General features: G+C 40.8%; 1 protein-coding gene across 1 annotated transcript; it reads left to right on the forward strand.

Annotated features, from left to right (window-relative positions):
- Nucleotides 1-22: 22 nt before the first annotated feature.
- On the forward strand, nucleotides 23-19,143 carry traf7 (TNF receptor-associated factor 7). Its single transcript, XM_071474658.1, has 22 exons — nucleotides 23-137; nucleotides 2,103-2,276; nucleotides 2,432-2,489; nucleotides 2,612-2,703; nucleotides 2,958-3,074; nucleotides 3,215-3,307; nucleotides 4,761-4,794; nucleotides 4,936-5,158; nucleotides 5,296-5,430; nucleotides 5,588-5,683; nucleotides 5,853-5,974; nucleotides 7,144-7,217; nucleotides 7,401-7,449; nucleotides 7,816-7,943; nucleotides 8,449-8,531; nucleotides 8,649-8,688; nucleotides 8,803-8,919; nucleotides 10,662-10,784; nucleotides 14,498-14,617; nucleotides 15,046-15,177; nucleotides 16,080-16,199; nucleotides 16,611-19,143. Exons 3-22 carry the CDS (start codon nucleotides 2,438-2,440, stop codon nucleotides 16,623-16,625), a joined length of 1,965 nt encoding a protein of 654 aa, XP_071330759.1. The 5' UTR covers nucleotides 23-137; nucleotides 2,103-2,276; nucleotides 2,432-2,437; the 3' UTR covers nucleotides 16,626-19,143.
- The last annotated feature ends 761 nt before the right edge of the window (nucleotides 19,144-19,904 follow it).

Consider the following 19,904-nt stretch of genomic DNA (forward strand, 5'->3'; position numbering starts at 1 on the left):
GTTCTCGTCAAGGGACAGCGGCACTACATGTCCCACAACACACTGCGGGAATTCAGCTGCGTGTATGTGAGGCAGGGAGAAGGGAAGATTTAGGATTTCGTCTGCAGTCTTTAAGCTGTGCTGTCACTAAAATAATGGTAAGTCCACAACCTAAAAACAAGCCTTTTTTGACACAAATATCTCACTGACTACAAAATGACGTAGACTTTCCCTTGGTGGTTAGCAGAGTTTGCCGAAGACCGTTAGCGTCTGTGATTGCTAATGGAACATATAACATTAGCTAACTTAAGCTAGCAAACAACCCGCTTTAGCTTGCTAGTTATCGCAGTTTTAAATCGTAGTCAACAAGATGACGGTTGATAAGAAACTGCGTTGTATGCTGTCGTTGACAGTGGCAAACACGCGTGAAACTGTTAGCCTCATATTTTGTGTGTTTGAACATTGAGCATCCCGGCTGTCAGTGTTCAACTTTGGTTCGTTGTGTGTTCGTGTGTTCCGCCCCCCTTTTCGGTGTCGAGGTTCCTCTTTACGGGAATCTCCTGGCCCCTGAAAAGAGACAGTGACGCTGGCTGGAGCGGATTAGAGGTCCTGGATAGTTTCACTGGCAGATTGTGCAGCCTGTTACCATATGAGCTGACAGTCCGCATGCCTTTCTGTTTACATCAGTGTCTAGTTGTCCGGGTCACTGGTTTTTGGTTGTTACTTCTCCCTTTTCACTTTGTCTTTGTGTTGTTCCCTCCCTCTCTGCCTTCCGCTGGGTGTTTGAGGGTTTGCAGATGGTGGTCACTCTTAATAGGTTTCCAGATGAAGTGTTGATAGGGCTTAGAGTCAGTGCTGCGTTCAGTCAGGCAGCTGTTGTGTGTTTTCCTGCTTTTCTAGCTGTGTGTACGTCTCTGGAGGTTCACCAGCTAACCTCAGCAAGGACGCAAAAAGCGTAAGTGCATTGCTGTGTAGTGCATGTGCAATATATGTAGAATTTTGCAATGTATATTTTAAAAGATGATATTAAATGTGAACCAGTTATTTTTGCAATATTGAACTTCCCCTTTTAAGTTTTTGCTGCTGACCGAAATTATGCTTTGGGCTTTGCTTGTATTTGTCTGTAACAGAAGTGCTGCAATCCAACTTTTCCACTCAGAGTACCATGTTTTTTTGATGCCATCTGTATCTGTATTCCTGACAGCGTGGACTAAATCCAGTGAGGAGACATGGGCCAGGGTTATGTTGATAGCAAAAACATGGAATTTTATAATGTTATTTAACAATGAATTGTATTTAATATGGACTGTTCACATCATGGCCAATACTTAGTCCCCTAAATAAGGTCAGCTCCAATACCCAGAACCAGTATCTGTTGGCATAGATACCAATCCTCAGTATCATATCAGTGAATGCCTAGTATAATATGTCACTTACATTTTTATTATACTTTTCTGTACTATACAGATAAAGCAAAACTACAACATACTAAAAGCAATGTTATAGCAAGCCAACTTAGAACCTTTTTTGTATTATAACCTGTAAATTACTGACTTAATGACTGACTTACTGGACTAACTTCCTATATTCGGCCACTGCTCACTGAATTTGTGCTTGGAGTCTCACTTTGTTTAAGACCTCTACAAACTTATAAAAAAACAATCCAGTTCAGAAACTGAACCATAAAAGAGTCTTTGCTTTAACCATTTCTGTGGGATCGTTATGGTTGATTGTGTTGTTGTGCCTGAAGCCAGTAAAGTAGGTCAAACCTCTATTTAACAACAGTAACTCAACTGTACAAGTTCCATGATGCACTTACTTCTCACTGCATTGCCTCTCATCTTGGGTAGTCTTGAGCTGTATTGTAGCTGCTGGCATTTGCCAATAATTCTTGGGCCAAGTGTGGGTGTGTGTTTTTCTCTGTCTCTGTAGAAAAGCATAAACCCAACTTATGTCCTACATTATGTATTTATCCTGTTTTCAGCCAGGGTCCTGCATCGTTGCTCAGAGGAAAATCACCAGTGTTATAATTATTTTGTGTCACAACCTGTCTCTTTTCCTCACTAATACCCTTCATTCCTCTTCCCCTCTCTGCACACCTCCTTGTCCCCTGCTCTCCCCAGGCTTAGCAGTCCAGCTAGCTGCTAGTGTTTCCTCGTTCATGTGTGTGTGCTCTGGGTTAGGAGCAGTGGTAAGACATCTCGCTACAACCGATACTCCGGAGGGGCAGCAGCAGCTGCTGCCACAGCAGCCATCCCCAGCAGCCCTTCCACCCCCCAGCAGACTCCAGCAGTGTGGTGAGAGACACTGTGGCATAGAGAGAGATTTTAATTAAATACCCAGACTGTACTTGTGTTGTGTGATGGATTGCTGTTGTAATTATTCTTTTTGATTGAGATAATTGATAGCTGACTATCCATTTATTCACCCCTCCCTCCTTTTTTCACTGCAGAACAGGATGGAGGCCGCGTTTACCCCTACCTTCTCAGCCGTGGCAGCTGGAGCTAAAGGTGACACACTTAGCAATCTTCTCTTTTCTAAATGCTCCTACTTCCTCTGTGTTTATGTTTCTCTTCTTTGCTTGTGTTATTCTGGTGTTCTTGCTTGTGAACTTGTCTTCATATGTCTTCAGCAGAAGGGTCCAGCACCTACAAGCAGCACAGAAGAACTCCCTCCTCCTCCAGCACTCTAACCTACTCCCCCCGTGACGACGATGATGGAATGGTACATACACGCAGCTTTTACATTTTATGTTTTTGTAGTCCAACATAATAAATTTGAAAACTCATAAACATTTATAATAAAGTCTCCCAAAGCTGATAATTTTTAATGAGCCTGGGGGAAAAAAACACCTGGAATGTATTCCTGTTGTAAACTTGTGCACAAGATCCCATGTACCTGGATATACTATTGTACTATTGATGTATCAATAGGCTATGACCTCTTCTTCTTTTCACTTCTTCCTGCCATCCCTTCAGCCTCCTATTGGTACTCCTCGGAGGTCTGATTCGGCCATCTCAGTCCGATCTCTCCATTCCGAGTCCAACATGTCCCTGCGCTCCACTTTTTCTCTGCATGAGGAGGAGGAGGACACGGTATCATGCCATGCACAAAACATACTATACACAGTACCACATGCATACACATTTAAAAATATATAAACACAATTACAAGATAGTTTTGGAACAGAAACCACACCACAAACTGAGAAAATTAACTTTGTGTTTGTGTGCAGGAACCCCAGGTGTTTGCGGAGCAGCCGTCAGTAAAACTGTGCTGCCAGCTCTGCTGTAACGTCTTCAAGGACCCTGTCATCACTACATGTGGGGTAAGTTATGTCCTTTTATAGCCTTTACTTCATCTGCCCATCTTCCTGTAAGAAGCTTGAAGAAGTTTTTTGTAATGAAACACAATTGCACACATATGTGCATCGTCCTTGAAAGAGTGTGCTTGATGACAAATCTTAAGCAATTGTAATTGACCATTTGCTAAACCCCTCCCCTGAATAGCAACATAGCTTATCCACCATATCTAAACTTGGCAGGTCTGTCAAGCTTTGGATATCTTTACATGATGACAAATGATGAGCACAGGGCTGTGGTAATAGAGCTACTTAGTATTTAAAGAGTTTGAATGGTGGTGTCTTTTTTTATCTTCTCCAAGACAAAAACTACAGGAGCAAAAATACAAGTAATGGATAAAACAGTGTATGTTAGTTTGGTTGAATTTAAAGTGATAGTTCAGGTTATTTGATGTGGGGTTGTGTGAGGTAGTCTTGCATAGTCAGTGTGTTACCTGCAGTAGATTCAGAACAGCACTCTGCCACTTAGGAGAGGCAGCAGGCACACTAGCAGAGTGTTGTTCTGCTGTGCACAGGGCCAGCAGAAAAACAAGTTTTACGCACTTTTAAAAGATGCCCTCCGAAACAATCCAATATCTGTTTAAACTTACGCTTCATTTGAAATCTTTTCAGCTCTTTGTCTACCCATCAAAAGAGCACTTTCCCTTGGTACTACATTTTTCTCAGCTGTTTAACTACCACATTCCTATGCACAAGCGCAGCTACGGTGCACACTCTATTACACTGCAGACACAGATCAGCTGAGTGAATCAAAGAGCTAAACTTCACTTTGTTTTGATGGAAAGATGAAGCGCTGAAAATATTTTTCATGCTGGCCCTGTGTACAGCAGCACATCGCTCTGCTAGTGTGCCATGTTCCCTGCTGCCTCTCCTAACTGGCAGCATGCTGATCTGGATCTACTGCAGGTAACATACTGACTGTGCATGACTGCCTCATACAACCCCACGTCAAATAACCAAAACTTTCACTTTAAGCTACAAACTTTAGCATGTTCAGCTAAGTAGCTTACGACCTACAATAGTAACTAAGTTTTACTTCCAAGGCCAGGGCTACTTCACACCACATTATGTTGTGGCAACATCCACTGCATAGTATTTCCCCACTGTGTCGAAGCCGGTCCTGATGCATCAGATGTCAGGTTATCTTTACCAGCAATTGTCCTACTTTTTATCGGATTTGGGGAAGTTTACACTCCAGCAAAGTCTGAAATCAATGACGTTATTAAAAGAATCGAGTGGTAAATCTGCCACTGTTATCATTACAAACTGCACATGGGCTGAACGAGAATGCAAAGCTTGACTGGCGTAGCAGTAACATAAGGGGGATGAGTGCTTAACTAACAGTGTTTTGTCTTCAAACTTATTATTATGATAAGAACAGAAAACATTTCGCCACATCTGTTTTTCCCTCCCTCCTTAGCACACCTTCTGCAGACGATGTGCCTTGACTTCAGGTGAGACTTAAAGTTTAGCATGTCATGGTTCACATTTTTACATGGCACTAATAACATTAATAATGGCTGTATTTCATCTAGATGTTCTAGTTCAGAGTGTTGTTTATCACAACCTTACCTTCATGTTTGTACTTCTTACAGACAAGTGCCCAGTGGATGCAGCTAAGCTAACAGTTGTGGTGAACAACATTGCGGTGGCCGAGCAGATAGGAGAGCTGTTCATCCACTGTAAATATGGATGCAGGGCCACAGCCAGCGGTGCAGGAGGGGCCGCAGCCTCCAATGCCACAGTGGCCGGGAAGCCTGGCGCATACGAGGTGGACCCACTGGGCTGCCCGTTCACTATCAAATTGTCAACACGGAAGTAAGGACTAAAGATTAGATAGGATGTTGGATTTCCACTGGTTCCCCATGAATGTGACATGACTTATTGTAAAACAGGAACAAATTGCAATGCTTTTAGCTCCTTTTATTTCATCCCAACTCTCTGTATCTCCACAGAGAACATGAGGCCAGTTGTGACTACAGGCCAGTCCGCTGTCCCAACAACCCCTCCTGCCCCCCACTGCTCACCATGAACCTGGAGGCTCACCTCAAAGAATGTGAGCACATCAAATGTCCACACTCCAAATATGGGTGAGTCCTAAAAACACACACACGTTAAAAAGTCATTTAACATTCCTCCATTTCTTATACAGTGTGTAAGATATAATTAAACAATTATTTGTCTTCCATCTCCTGCTCATTTGCAATCCCCTCATCTACCTTCTGCTAATCTGCCTTGACGTGACAGCTGTACCTTCATCGGTAACCAAGACACATATGAAACACACCTGGAGATGTGTAAGTTTGAGGGACTGAAGGAGTTTCTGCAGCAGACCGACGACAGGTGAGCAGACCTGAAGCTGGTGACTGTAATAATCTGATCTGAAGAGGTCAATTGTCTAAATATTTGTTGAACTGGATTATTTCTGTCTGTTAAACAATTCAACTTCAATAAAATCACCTTATTTTCTCTGATCAATCTGTGTGTGATCTCTGACCTTTGACCCCGTTAGGTTCCATGAGATGCAGCTGACTCTGGCCCAGAAGGACCAAGATATTGCCTTCCTGCGCTCAATGTTGGGCAAACTATCAGAGAAATTAGATCAGCTGGAGAAGAACCTGGAGCTCAAATTTGGTAAGTTTCAGTAGAGAATGAAGTAGAGATGAAATAATAATTTTTCAGCCCCTAAAATCTTTTTTATACCACAGTTAGCAGGCATAAACAGGTACTTTTAAACACGAGTAAACCTGCTCAAAGGTGATTGACATCATCATACCTTTCAGTTCGGGGTGATGTCATCATCACATGCACACACAGACATAGGGGAGAAAGGGTGAGCTGTAGCCGCTGAGCCTCCGTGTGAGACGCTTTGATCAGTGATTGTTTGCTTTTAAAACTTATGTCAGGGCTGCAGCTCACCGGACATGTTATTTTCAGCTTTAAATGCAAACATTCACTTGGTGAAATGATTTCAGGTTGTGTGTCATTACTTTGAACAGTTTCAGCACATTTGAACAATACCATGATAATACTGATAACTATGATAATTTTTGTCACTATAGTTGTGATATTAAATTTCTCTACAGTTTCATGTCTACAGTGAATTTCTTCATTTACTTGCTTATTCAGCCAAACCCCGGACTAAGATCAGATTCTTCTTTACAACATTTAGGGAAGTTATTTGCATGTTTACACATTGTGATTCGAACGATCAGCTCCACTGCACAGGTTCAAACAGGTGGACTTTTAGTTTCTTGCTGTGGACTTACATTTCCAGACAATATCATTGGCTACAATGAAAAAACGTCTATTAATCTGCTAAGAAATCATAGAAAAAACACCTTACTGTATAAACCCACTGCCATCAGACTGTTTAACAACTCAGCCAAAGGCAGTGGCTCATGTCATGGACTAAAATCTGAACTGAATACATTAGTGAGCTGTTGGACTATTATTTTGAATTTCTCCAAGGGATTAATAAAATACAGATCAACCAACCGGAACTGGTAATCACTAATTTGGCAAAGTTTTAATGGTGCCAGTTTGCCAAAATGGAAATAAATCTAGGCTAAAAACAGGGATCAGGTTGTAGCTCACAGTGTAAGTCACCAAATCTATCAGATCGGGGATTTGGTGGAGGTGGGTTGGCAGGGGAAGGGGGTCTACAGTGTCAGATTTTAAAAACCTCTCTTCTAAACAATGTAGATAAAGTGAGTTAGGTTATGGGCACTAGTATCAGGGGAGAAAAAGCTGTATCGATGTGTCTTTAATAACCTGTTGTTATACCTTTGTGTGTTTTTCAGATGTGTTGGATGAGAATCAGAGTAAACTGAGCGAGGATCTGATGGAATTTCGTAGAGATGCCTCCATGCTTAACGTAAGTGTGTGTGTGTTCACCTTTCAGAGACACACAGAAACAAACATATGTGTGAGAATAAAAGTTGAATTAGGAAGCCAGAATAAAAGGACCGGAGTTTGCAGATGTCTGAGTGAGCCGTGCTTGATTGTTAAATTAGTCAGATTCTTAGATACTTAGTTTTCATTTTCTGTGTCTTTGCAGGATGAGTTGTCCCACATCAACGCCAGGCTCAACATGGGAATCCTGGGCTGTAAGTATCTGCCTGTCTGCCCTCCTTTACTCTTCTCCTCTCTCAGTGGAGGAAGACATTTGGTAAACCTATGCCAAAAACTGGACCCTGTCAAGTTTTAAATGATGTCATTATAGTTGTGCTGATTTCGAAATGCAAATTGTAGCTCTGACTTCCTTCTTTGGCCGTTCCTTCCTTCTTCCACCTCTCACCTCACTCCCACTAACCTTCCTACACCAACCTTTCTCTCTCTCTCTCTCTCTCCTCCTTCCTTCATTCCTCATATATCTAACTCTTCCCTTTTCTATACTATTTTTAATCCTCTCTTGTGTAGTTTCCAATGAAAAATGTTACTCCGGTCTTTCCCATCTCTGTGTCTGTGTGTAGCATATGACCCCCAGCAGATCTTCAAGTGTAAGGGGACATTTGTTGGCCACCAGGGTCCCGTCTGGTGTCTGTGTGTCTACTCCACTGGAGACCTGCTCTTCTCAGGATCCTCAGATAAGACTATCAAGGTAACATCAACGCACACACTCAAGGACTGACATTAGCACCATTAAAAACACACTCTTACAGATTATTTAATAAACACATTCTTGACATGGTAGTGGGCCATTAAACTCAAAGTAGACTTTGTGGATTGTATTTGATCTTCTCCTCAGTACCTGTAGAAACGTGGCCACACCAACGCATCACACCACCCCACATCACATTTTTGAAGCAGTGCTATTTTCAGTCTGAACACAGACTGCAACCACCCACTCCCAGAGAGATCTTGATGAACTTCTGCCCACAGCCTCATATTGGAAATATCAAATGATGGAGCTGTTTTCCATATACACTAACTCAAATGTTAGAAGACACATCTTAGGGAAAAAAAGCCTTTCAAAAGTGAATAAAATTCATGTTGCAGCCTATAGAAGCACACACACTCACAAGCAGACATGTACATGGTGATACACATTCATGTAAGTTTCAGCCTTTTGCAGTATGTTAATGAATCTCCTCCTTTCCCCTTAGGTGTGGGACACCTGCACCACCTACAAATGTCAGAAAACTCTTGAGGGTCATGATGGCATTGTACTGGCTCTGTGTATCCAGGGGTAATAAAATGCACACATGCACCTAAAAATACATGCTGTGATCTTAAGATTCATATCTACTGGGAATGACCAGCCTTATTCAAAGTGTGACTTGGTTATATGTTTTTGTCTCCATAGAAACAGGCTATACAGTGGCTCTGCAGACTGCACCATCATTGTAAGTAACATTCACATTCCAGGAAAAACACTCCTGTTTTTCAGGGAAAACTTGCACAGTTGAATTGTTTTTGAAAAGGTTTGTTTCTGTCTTGCCGCTGTGCGTCTTGCGTAGGTGTGGGACATCCAGACCCTGCAGAAGGTCAATACCATCCGTGCCCATGACAACCCTGTATGTACACTGGTCTCCTCCCACAACATGTTGTTCAGCGGCTCCCTCAAGGCCATTAAGGTACAGTTATGCACATTATCTATCGTCTAGTGCATGATGTGTTGTTTCATCATTTTTAAGCTCTCTGCACAGACATTTTATTTTGCACTCATCAGGTCTATTTAGATTGTATTATTACATGAAAATGTGTCTACATCCTTTATGGCATGGCAAGCAGAAAAATTAACATGAAGATTATCAAAATAAAGACAACAAATAAGTACAAATAAAGCAGTGAATGCTATGGCAGTAAAAATAATCAAAGTGCAAATCGAGGATTAAAACAAATACAGAACAAACAAACTGGTTAATGTAAGGTAAATACTGAAGGACAGAGAGGACAGGTGAGGACAGGTTTCCTAAGAAGGAGCTGTTTGTATACAAGTGGGAAGACAGTTCCACAGGTCAGAACAACGATATGAAAATCCTCTGGACCAGCTTTATTTTTTGTGTGTTCTTTAGTAGCTGATATATGTGGTGAAATACGATCTGAAAGATACTAGCCCTTTTGGTGTTTTATAGGCCACAGTGAGTTCTTAGTGTGTTTAGGAGGAATGCATGGATCAATTTCTCCAGATCCAGAGAAGGTGGTCTCACAATGAGCATTTCAGTTTTATCTTGGTTTAAAAGTTTTGAAAAGTTTGAAGACTTTTTTAAGACAGGTAAGGATGAAGATTTAAGAGACTGAAGGACTCAAAGAATAATTGTTTATCATCAGCACAGCAATGAAAATAGATCTGATAATTATGAGTAATATCACCATTATTTTAACATGTATGTGCTTAAGAGAGGAGAGGACCTAGGATGGAGCCTTCAGGTACAAAAGATGTAAATGTGGACAGTCAGACAGGCAATTATTATGCACTATGAGTTGTGTGAGAAACAATAATGAAACAATAATGAAACCATGCCAAAGCTGAAACATCGCCTGGCACTTTAACTAAAGGGGTTTCAGTGGAATCTAGAGTGGCATAAAAAGTTACTACAAGATTTAGAAATAAAGATAATAGTCAATTAAATAATGTAAAATTCCCCAGAAATCTGTTTGTCAGTGACGTTTGATGTAAATACAAAGAGAGAAACTATTTTCACAGTAACTGTAATTGTAGTTGCTCAGCAGTGATCTACAAAATTAGTTTTGAGAGGTGGCTCAGTGCTGAGGGGAAAACAGTAAGGAGCCTCGTCTTTGTTACTATGGTTACAAGCGAGCGAGTGTAACGAAGGGGGTGATGGTGGTGTGTGTTTGTGTTTGTGTGTGTGTGTGTGTGTGTGTGTGTGATGTCAGAGCTCTTACACAGGGACTTTCCTTTCTTACCCATTTTGACTCTGCCTCCTCCTCCTCCCGTCTCCCACCAGCAACCAGCTGTTTCAGCTCAGTGACGACATGCACTTAAGTGTTTTCACCACTGTGTATCCACCCCAGCTCACCCCAGTGTGTGTGTGTGCTTCCACGAGTGTGTAATAGTTAAAAAGTCATTTCAGTTTATGTGGTGGTTTGTTGATGGTGATGATTTACTGCAGCTAAATTTATGTGTGGATTATTTAAAACGGGAAGGAAAAGCACATTTTAGAGCTTTTCTTTAGTAAGTAGTTTCACAAAAAACCTTTGTAATGGGAACTTTCTTCGATGGAAGTCCCCAAAAACTGCAGCCGTCATTTTTAAATGATGTGTTTCTTCTCTTGCATAGTTTGAAATCAGTTAAGTTTTTTTTTTTTTTTTCGTGTAGTTTCAGTTTAACTAAACCTTATTTTTGTGTGTGTAGGTGTGGGACATCGTCGGCACAGAGCTGAAGCTGAAGAAGGAGCTGACCGGACTGAATCACTGGGTTAGAGCACTGGTGGCCTCCCAGAACCACCTGTACAGTGGCTCATATCAGACCATCAAGGTAGGCAGAGGGGAGGGGAGACATAAGTGGTCTACAAACACGCAATTCACATTCATGTTTTGATTGTCCAGTCATAGCTTAGCAACCGTCACTAAGCCCAGAAGACTTGGCAAGCTTTGGATTTCTCCACATGTTGAATCAGTGTGCACGTGGCTGAAGAAGTTTTTAGGGAGGAAAAGAGTGAGGATTAAACTGTGGGTTTATTTGCTTCAAAGTGAGCCTCAAATCTTAGCACGCCCGTCTAGCTAGTTTACAGTAGTAACCTAGTGTTATTACCAAAGGCCAGGGGTGTGTCATTGGCTAATCATATTGTTACAGACAGTCACAAGTTAAGTTGGGAAGACACGTGTTCAGGACTGGAACATCCACCATGCGGGAGCCAAAGTGCTCGCACGTTACAGTTCAGAGTATTAAGCAGCTCTGACCCGATTTTTATTTGGTTTTTGGGAAGTTTGCATTCCAGAAATTCCAGCTAAATCCGTGTCAGACAGCATTACTTCACCAAACTCAGTTATTCCTCATCCTCAAATCCTTCTCTCATGTACGAGTGTACTCATGTACGAGTCAAGCATAGTGTTAGAAAGCGAAACATTAAAGTATTAATCAAACTGTTGTGTTGTTTGTCCAGGTCCCAGGTTAGACTTCATAACATTTAAGTAACAATTTTCTTTTTAGTGCTGCCCCATAATACTAGAACTAACTAGATCTGTCTGTAATACAAGAACAGTTGTCTTCTACATGGATTATGAACTGTGTGGTTTTTCCAGTTTAATAGCCTGAGTGTCCTAGTGTTATAACATGTATGTAGTCAAAAAGTGCATATTTAAGAACCTTAAGGCTTCTTGTTTCAATATTAATCAGCTGTAAACAATAAAAAGCCACTAAAATCCACAGTTGTTGACTATAAAACAGGATCTGCTGTTGTCTGCTGCTTGTGTAAAACTAAAGACCTGTCTGCCAATGTTATCATTGTAAACTGAAACTGTGTTGTGCTAAAATGGAAAGCATCGCAACAGTAACTAAGGTAAATTAAATAAAATGCCTGCAGTTAATATTTTTACAAGACAATGACCTGAACTGATCTCGAGTGTTCTACTCAGATGTAGTTATTCAAGTTTTAATTTCATGAGGAGGTGCAGCAAAAAGAAGATTTGACAGCGTTGTGTTTGGCAGGTCCTGTAGATTTATCTGCCAGAGACAGACTTGAGTGGAAGGTGGTGGTTGTTAATTTTGTAGCATAAAAATAAAAAGCTGGAGGAAGGTAGGAAGGGCATACTGGCACCAGGGTTATGTAGAGTTGCCCAAGCAACCAAAAATACAGCTCCATATTATTAATGGGAATAATTAGCACAGATGGAGTACAACATGCATTTAAATACATGTTCTACTGTGTGTGTTTGTGTCTGTGTGGAGCTGGATCGATGTCCCCAGCCTTGGTTTTAGCTGATATGTGCATCAACATGCTGCTGTTGTTGTCAGTGTTGAGCACATTATGGGTGCTAATTAGCTGGAGTACTCTGTGTGTGTGTGTGTGTGTTTGTGTGTGTGTTTGTGTTTGTGTTTGTGTGTGTGTGTGTGTTTGTGTGTGTGTGTTTGTGTGTGTGTGTGTGTGTGTGTGTGTGTGTGTGTGTGTGTGTGTGTTAAAGCCACTTGGATATATTGTGGCCAGTAATTGGTTTCTGTATTCTCTGTATAAAAAGGACTTTGTGTCTCTGTCTGACTGTCATCTTCATTCACTGCCTCATTGTTGAAAGCCCTCTCTGTGCACTGTGTTTGTGTGTGTGCGTGTGTGTGTGTCGCTGTCTTGCTGGAGTTGGTCACTAATGAATACCTCAGGGACGCTGGAGAGAGATGAAGAGAGGAACAGAACAGAGAGCAAAGAGAGAGAGAGCCTGGTTGTGGGAATGGGGGACGTCAGTGTGAGAACGAAGAGCGAGGAAAGGAAGATGAAATCAAAGAAAGTAGACTGTGCTCGTTTTTTATGATGCCTTTAAGTGGAGCGCTCGGTCTCTAGCCAATACTTAGCTAGAGAAGTCATTTAGCAAATGTTTAGGTGCAGAAACTGCCTTGACAAATGCTGCAAATATTCAGTGAAAATCATCCTCTTGAACAATTTCACAATATGTAACTTGATACATAATTATATGACAGACATAGAGCAGCTACAAAGCTCCTAGAAGACTGTTCAGCCCCTAAATATATTTCAGTTTATATTTTTTACAGTCTTTTCTTTTTTAAAATGCAAGAAATAAACTTGTTTTAGTTTCTATTTTTAATGTTTGAAAAGTTGGGTCAGTGTTTGGATACTAGTATATTACATAAAAATAGTTGGCACTGTTGAATAGCAGCCCCTGAAATCTGTTGGTATGTTTGTGTTTCATTAGGTAGTATAAATGTAGAGACTTAGGATGGGCCGAAGAGAAGGGAAGGTGCTTTGTGGCTAAAATATGAAAGATGCTATGTAATTGTGAGCTATATAGTAGTACTGCAATGAAAACGCAGTGAGGTCCTGCTGTAGATTAAACGAATACCAGGACAAATAGAAAATACAGAGTTTTCCTACCAGAAAGTTGACCCCAATCAAAATACATAGTACATGTCTCTGGAATCCAGTCCAGACATAGACAATACAGATATTTATGAAGCTGTTACCAGTAAGTAACAGAACAAAAACAGAGCTAAGTGTTTAGAGCTAGTCTTATACTTACACAAGGGTCTGTTAGTGTTTGCATGACATACAGTTAGTCATCAGAAGGCATACGTGAGGTTCTGTGTGGATGTCTATGTACCCTCCAGTTTGTTGTGTCTGTGTTGTGTCTCTATTACAAGGGCACCAACTCCAAGTGGATCAGAAAGAAATATAATAAGAACAACTTTGTGTCGATAGCTGTGTGTGTGCACGTCCCTGAGGGAGTGTAACTGAGGCCTGAAACAAAACTTTTGTCAGGTGACAAAATTGCTTGGTTTCTCTTAAACATGTTAACAAGTTAACTGTTTGCTAACAAGTTCACAATAACGACATTAATAACTTCATAAGGTGATGATATCTCAGTGTTGTGTTAACTGTTTTTTGCACTCCCCTCAAGTAGCCACGAATCAGTGAATGCAGGTTTAAGCAAATGTTTGAGTATTGGCTTGTGTGCGTTCTCTGTGATGGCAGGTATCAGCTGGATACCCTCTCACCTGTTCTGCTGTGTACCCCCAGTGCTTCTGTACTGCACACTGGAACTGCACTAAAACTAAAGTAACTGTTTCATTAGTTGTTTAGGCAGCTGGCAGATTAAAGAGATTAACAGTCTTCTTTGCTGCTGAAACTGATTTTTCATTATTTAATTGAACTAAGTGATTAATTCAAATCTATCTGAAACCTTCTCCACTGGTGCTCAGCTTCAGAAGCTCTGGTTCTTGTTTTGTGTATACTGGTAAATGTTTTGTGTGTGTCATACACTGTTATCAGTACTGCATTGTGATTGGCTGACTAGACAGGTAATCTAGTGATGGCTGACTGTGTTGCCGTGGAGATGAAAATTTACAATTTACAGGTGTTGTGCCATTCACTTTTTCCAATTCTGATGATGTGTGTGTTTATGTTGATTTCTAGGACACTCACTCACTTCACGGCCTTTTCAACATCCTCCTCTTTCACTTGTGATGTATTTTTGTTTTTTACCCAGCATCCTCTCTGACTCCCTCTTTCTCTCTCTCCCTGGCAGATCTGGGACATCCGCTCTCTGGAGTGTGTTCACGTCCTACAGACCAGCGGGGGCAGCGTCTACTCCATTGCTGTCACCAACCACCACATCGTCTGTGGCACTTATGAAAACCTCATCCATGTAAGTGAGACACACACACACACACACACACACACACACACACACACTCCTGCACATACATAAAGTGGCCAGCCATTTTATTGTTTTTAATATTCATTTTACTTTTCTATTTATCTCAATTTCCTGCCATGTGAGTAAAGCTAGAATCTCTGTGAGCCTTAGTTTTTTCTTTTTTTTTCTCTGTTGTTTTTGCCTTTTAACTTCCAGTTTATTATTTTAAATCCTCTATAAAGGCAGTGGACAATATTTAAAGTTTATAAGACTAAACTTATTCTTAAGTGTATTTATATTGATGTAAATTTGTAAAGTATATTTATTATGACAATTTCTACGACTATTTTAGTACTGATCTATCTAGATATTAGTTAAACAACTGTGGTGTTAGTGTGATGATGATGAAGATGAAGGTGCACCCCTCTCCTCTCTAGGTGTGGGACATTGAGTCTAAAGAGCAGGTGCGGACCCTGACAGGTCACGTGGGGACAGTTTACGCTCTCGCTGTCATCTCCACCCCTGACCAGACCAAAGTGTTCAGCGCCTCCTACGACCGCTCCCTCAGGGTGAGGATGGACTGTGTGTCCATGTCTGTGTTTGTGTGTCTGTGTGTGTGGAACGATGTAATACACTTCAACAATTCACACAGTTTCTAATGAGTTCTAATGATTTTTATTACTGTTCTAAATTAAAAAAATAAGACAGCATTAAAAGAATAGAAAATAAGTTTTACTCCCTGTCTTTCTTCACTTTCTTTCTGAGGATTAGGTGAGAAGATTGACAGCATTCTCATGTCTGTATGACAATACCTAAGTTGTACCCAGAGGCCAGTTAGCTTAGTACAAAGACTGTAAACATGGAAACAGGCAGCCTTGCTCTGTTGACGCTGCTAACAGCAGCTAACAGCTTGACCATGCTATAACTTGTTTGTTTCATCTGTTAGAAAATGGAAGTGTAAAAACATTTTCTCATCTAAATCTCTGTAAATGAGTTTAATTCCCAATATGTTGAATTATTCCTTCAACTCTTGAAACTTGTAGCAGAGGAATTGCTGGTTTTAGCATTGTCATAAATCACAGACACACCCAAAATCAATTAAAAAAAACAATCATTCAGGTGGCTGTCACTGTGTTCACCTTAGATTTATCAGATTCATTTTAATAGTGTATTTTATAGTGTATTGTATTATACTTACTTAATAGAATAGTGTATCAACAAAATCTTAAGAGGAGGAAGAAGATGTTAAATTTGTGTATAACATACTTTTGCATATCCTGCTTTAAATAAAACAGTTTTGGGGGCGACCAAATAGACCAAAGTGTTTAGGGCACTCACAGGTGCAGATGCCCTGAGCAAGTCCCCAGTTCAACCTCTTGCTGCAGGTCATTCACTTCACTGTCCCATCCAATATAGGCATAGAAAAATTCCCATAAAGAAGAGTTCAAATGTTGTTTGTGTTTATTTGTAGGTGTGGAGCATGGACAACATGATCTGTACCCAGACCCTGCTGAGACACCAGGGCAGTGTAACAGCTCTGGCCGTTTCCAGAGGACGCCTCTTCTCGGGAGCTGTTGACAGCACCGTCAAGGTACAACAGATCGTCCTGTGTCAGCTGCTCCACCTGCTGCACATCTGTATCTGTCTGTGCCTCTGCCTCTGGTTTCCCCTTCATCCACCCAGCAGCATGTTTCTCTACTGTTCAGATTTTCATCTGTTTAACCTTTGTTATTTATAAAAAGGGACAGAGCCAAGACAGAAGCTTCAAACAGATCCTCATAGAAGTTGTAGACCAGCATCATAAAAATTCTTTCAGAATAAAAGCACTTTGAAATAAATTCATGTTACAAAAACAGTTTTTGTAGTTATTCTGATAGGTCATTATATATTTGTCCTGATCTTTCCTGTTCTTATCTACAGTTACATATGAATGCCTTTATTTTATGATGTGTTGTAGCTTCGCTGGATCTTCTTAACGAATGTTTCTGTCTCTCTCCCTCAGGTGTGGACATGCTAAATGAACAGTTTGCTCTGCAGTTGAGTCCAGTTGACTTCACATCTCGTTAACATTTCCACATCATTTCCTCCTCCACACCCGTTTCTTTGATTATCTAACGGCCACAGAACAATAACAACCACCACTCCACAGTTAAGCTGCATTGGAACTGTTTTACTAAGTGTTGCTTTCAAAACTTCAAACAAACACTCCGACACGTTGACCCGACCGTCAGGACCGTGGGTCAGCTTCAGCTCACACTCCTACGATGACCTCAGTGACCCAGCGCATTACAGGGCAAAATAAGACGAGCTGCCTTATGGTTGTAACACACTGCGCCAAAACTGAGATTGAATGGGCGCTGCACTCCTGTAATCAGAGCAGGAAGCAGAGAGGATTATGGTTGTTAGAGTTTTTGAAACTGTAGATGGTCCTGCCTGCTTCCTGCAGACACACCTGCCATTTAAGAACTGTACTGACGATGCCTAATGTGTACTGCTCCAAGTGTAAAGGCTGGTTTCACAAACATGGAGAGACACGCACTCAAAACGTTTGTTATGTGACTTTTCAAAAGCCAAATCACTCCTTGGAGAAATCCCAGAATGCACCATTCATTGTATGCAAATGAAGCAGCAGCAGTTTTATGCTGGAATTTATGTGAACAGTGTTTGAGTTGGTCTTCACAAAGCTGTACCCAGAAATCTCTTCCCACTTGCTTCACTATTGTGGTAAAAGGTCAAAGGTCAGCAGCCCTGCAGCTCCACACTGCATTGAAACACACGTCTCTTGTGTCAATGTCGAGGCTGTATCTGAATGTCTCACAGAAAAGAAAAAAATCTAAATATTATATTTAAACCATTTTAGCAGCTGCATGTGGAGACAGTGGAGGTCACATGTACTATACAGTCATAGCTAAAATCATGTTCTATCATTTATTTAACATTTGAAGGCCGTATTTTTCATTCTTCAAGACACACTCCACGTAGAAAGATAGAGCTGATAGTAGCCACAGCAATGCAGCAGCTACACAACGCATGCAGTGTGTCTGAGGCGATAATCAAGGCCACCCCATTACAACATCTGAACGATTTATATTGTGATTTGACTCTGAACTTCAACTTGAGTCTGGATCCACTAAGACTCTGGCTCAACATGTTTTCGGAGTTTTGCTGCTTTCACACCTGACACGTTTGGTTTGGATTGATTCAAACAAGCTGCTGCGTTTTGTTTTGTTTTTTTTTGTTTGTTTTTTTTTTTATTTAGTCCAATGCATTTGTTCCAGTGGAGGAGCGGCCAATACGTCTGAACTGTCTGATGACATCACCAAAACTGGCCAGTGAATGACTTCATCCTTACAGTTCATGCTTCATTTGTAAACAGTGTGAACTTGAGACAGAGCAGAACTAAGAAGGAGCAATGTATTGTTTATTTCTTGTTGGCCCAAAAATTATGAAGCACACTCCAGGTGTGACAGCAAACTTAGTCTGTGTGGAATTGAATTATCTCTTGCAGACCAGCTAGTGTATTGATAAAGACCTTGGCTGTGTAGCATTAAAGAGACATTTCTAGGTCTTAGCACACAAAAAGAGTTTGTCCTTTACAACTATCAACATGGATGGATGCAGGTGCAATAACACATTTTCTCACTCTTTGTTCACTGTAGTTGTCGTCCAGTTCAGTTGTGTGAAACCAGCCTTTACAAAACACCTTTTAAATAAGTGCAGAATTTAAAGAGAATGACAGATATATAGATTTACTGAGTTTTATATTAGTGCCATGATAGAGCTGTATTCAGAGCCACTCAACGGTTGTACAGTTGTGTAAAGTAACAGATCGTGCCGAGCCTGGACATGTGCCCATGAGGATGACTCACCCTGGCCTACATAACAGAGACAGGCAGAGAGGAGGAGACGGTTTGTGTGCATGCACGTGTCTGTTATTGTGTATACATGAGTGTGTCTCAATGAGTGCCATATGTGCGGATGAAAAGTTAGGAGAGACTGCAATAATGTGTATTTCTCCCCTCTTTCTGTCTCCCTCCTCCCCTTCTCAGATCTCTGCCTTCAGATGGTTAGAATAAACGTAACCACAGATAAACACTGTATGAGTGTAGCAATTGATGGACTCACAGTGAAGGCAAGAGGTGGACTTGATGTAATTAACTTCAAAACTCCCAGAGGCAAAGTGCCATTGAGCTAAAGTGAAGTCCTGCGTTCCTAAATTATGTTTGAGGACCCACATTGGGTCGAACATATGAAAAATGACTAAATATGCCTGCAAGGGTAGTTTTTAGTTGATGAGATCATGTACACTCACATCAAATTTTGACATTTAAGCTAAATTAGATTTTTCAGAAGTACTCTGTTTTTATTTCAATGCTAATCTGGCCACCGCTTCCTGTTGCCTCAGTGACAAATGTAGAGGAGGGGTGGAGAGAAAGTGTCTTCGCTGGTCACAGTTTCAGTGATTTCTTGTATACTTGTAATCATGTAAGCCTGAGTTGATCATTGATCAATAAAACTGTTGTACACTTTGAGAACTTGAGAATCTCATTTATTTGAACTATTAAACCTGCTGCTTTGTGATAAATAGCATATGGAAATCAAGCAAAACTTTTTTTAAAAACTGCATTTAGTTTTTTGATTAAAAAAAAAAAAAACTTACTGGATTTTTTAGAGGCTTTCAACCACATCTAATGATCTTAATCTTAATAAACCAAAACCTTTCCTTGAACAGAGATGAGGGTTACAACCTCACCTCACCTGTTATCGCGTCATGAGAGTTTCTTAAGTCATGTGATGAAGACCATGAGATGCTGTTGAAAACCCTGGAAATAGCTCTCAGGTAGATCTTGAGTTCAGTTTTTCTTTTTTCTTTTTGGTGAAGCATGTGCAACGTTCATATCGATGATTGCTTAATATTTTAGGCTACTCAGTTGGTATCACAGCCACTCACTGCAGCGGTTCCCAACCTGGGGGTCAGGACCCTTACAGGGGGTCTCAAGATAAATATGAGAGGTCATAAGGTGACCAGGATAGGTGAGTACAAAAAAATATTTTTTCTATTTATTTATTTATTTTTCTATTTATTTACTGGGTCATTTTATTTATCCAGACCAGTAAAATATTCAAATACAACAGGAACAAAACCATCTTTGATTGAGCTACCTACCACCTGTAAACGTGCAGGCAGTGACGAAAGGACACAAGTAACAAAGGGGTCACATGGCAACCACTAACCTATTTGTAATATTAAAAGAGTAGTGCTAAGCTAAGCTAAGTAGCTGCTGGCTGTCTGTAG

The sequence above is a fragment of the Trachinotus anak genome, unplaced genomic scaffold (assembly GCF_046630095.1).
Source record: "Trachinotus anak isolate AG129_WGS33_773 ecotype Australia unplaced genomic scaffold, CSIRO_AGI_Tana_v1 ptg000003l, whole genome shotgun sequence".
NCBI lineage: Eukaryota > Metazoa > Chordata > Actinopteri > Carangiformes > Carangidae > Trachinotus > Trachinotus anak.

Bases quoted from the DNA above. Each gene is read 5' to 3' on its own strand.
- traf7 (XM_071474658.1), top strand. From the start codon at position 2,438: ATGGAGGCCGCGTTTACCCCTACCTTCTCAGCCGTGGCAGCTGGAGCT. The intron at 3,075-3,214 runs GTATCATGCCAT...GTTTGTGTGCAG, and splicing joins ATGAGGAGGAGGAGGACACG to GAACCCCAGGTGTTTGCGGA. The intron at 4,795-4,935 runs GTGAGACTTAAA...TACTTCTTACAG, and splicing joins ACGATGTGCCTTGACTTCAG to ACAAGTGCCCAGTGGATGCA.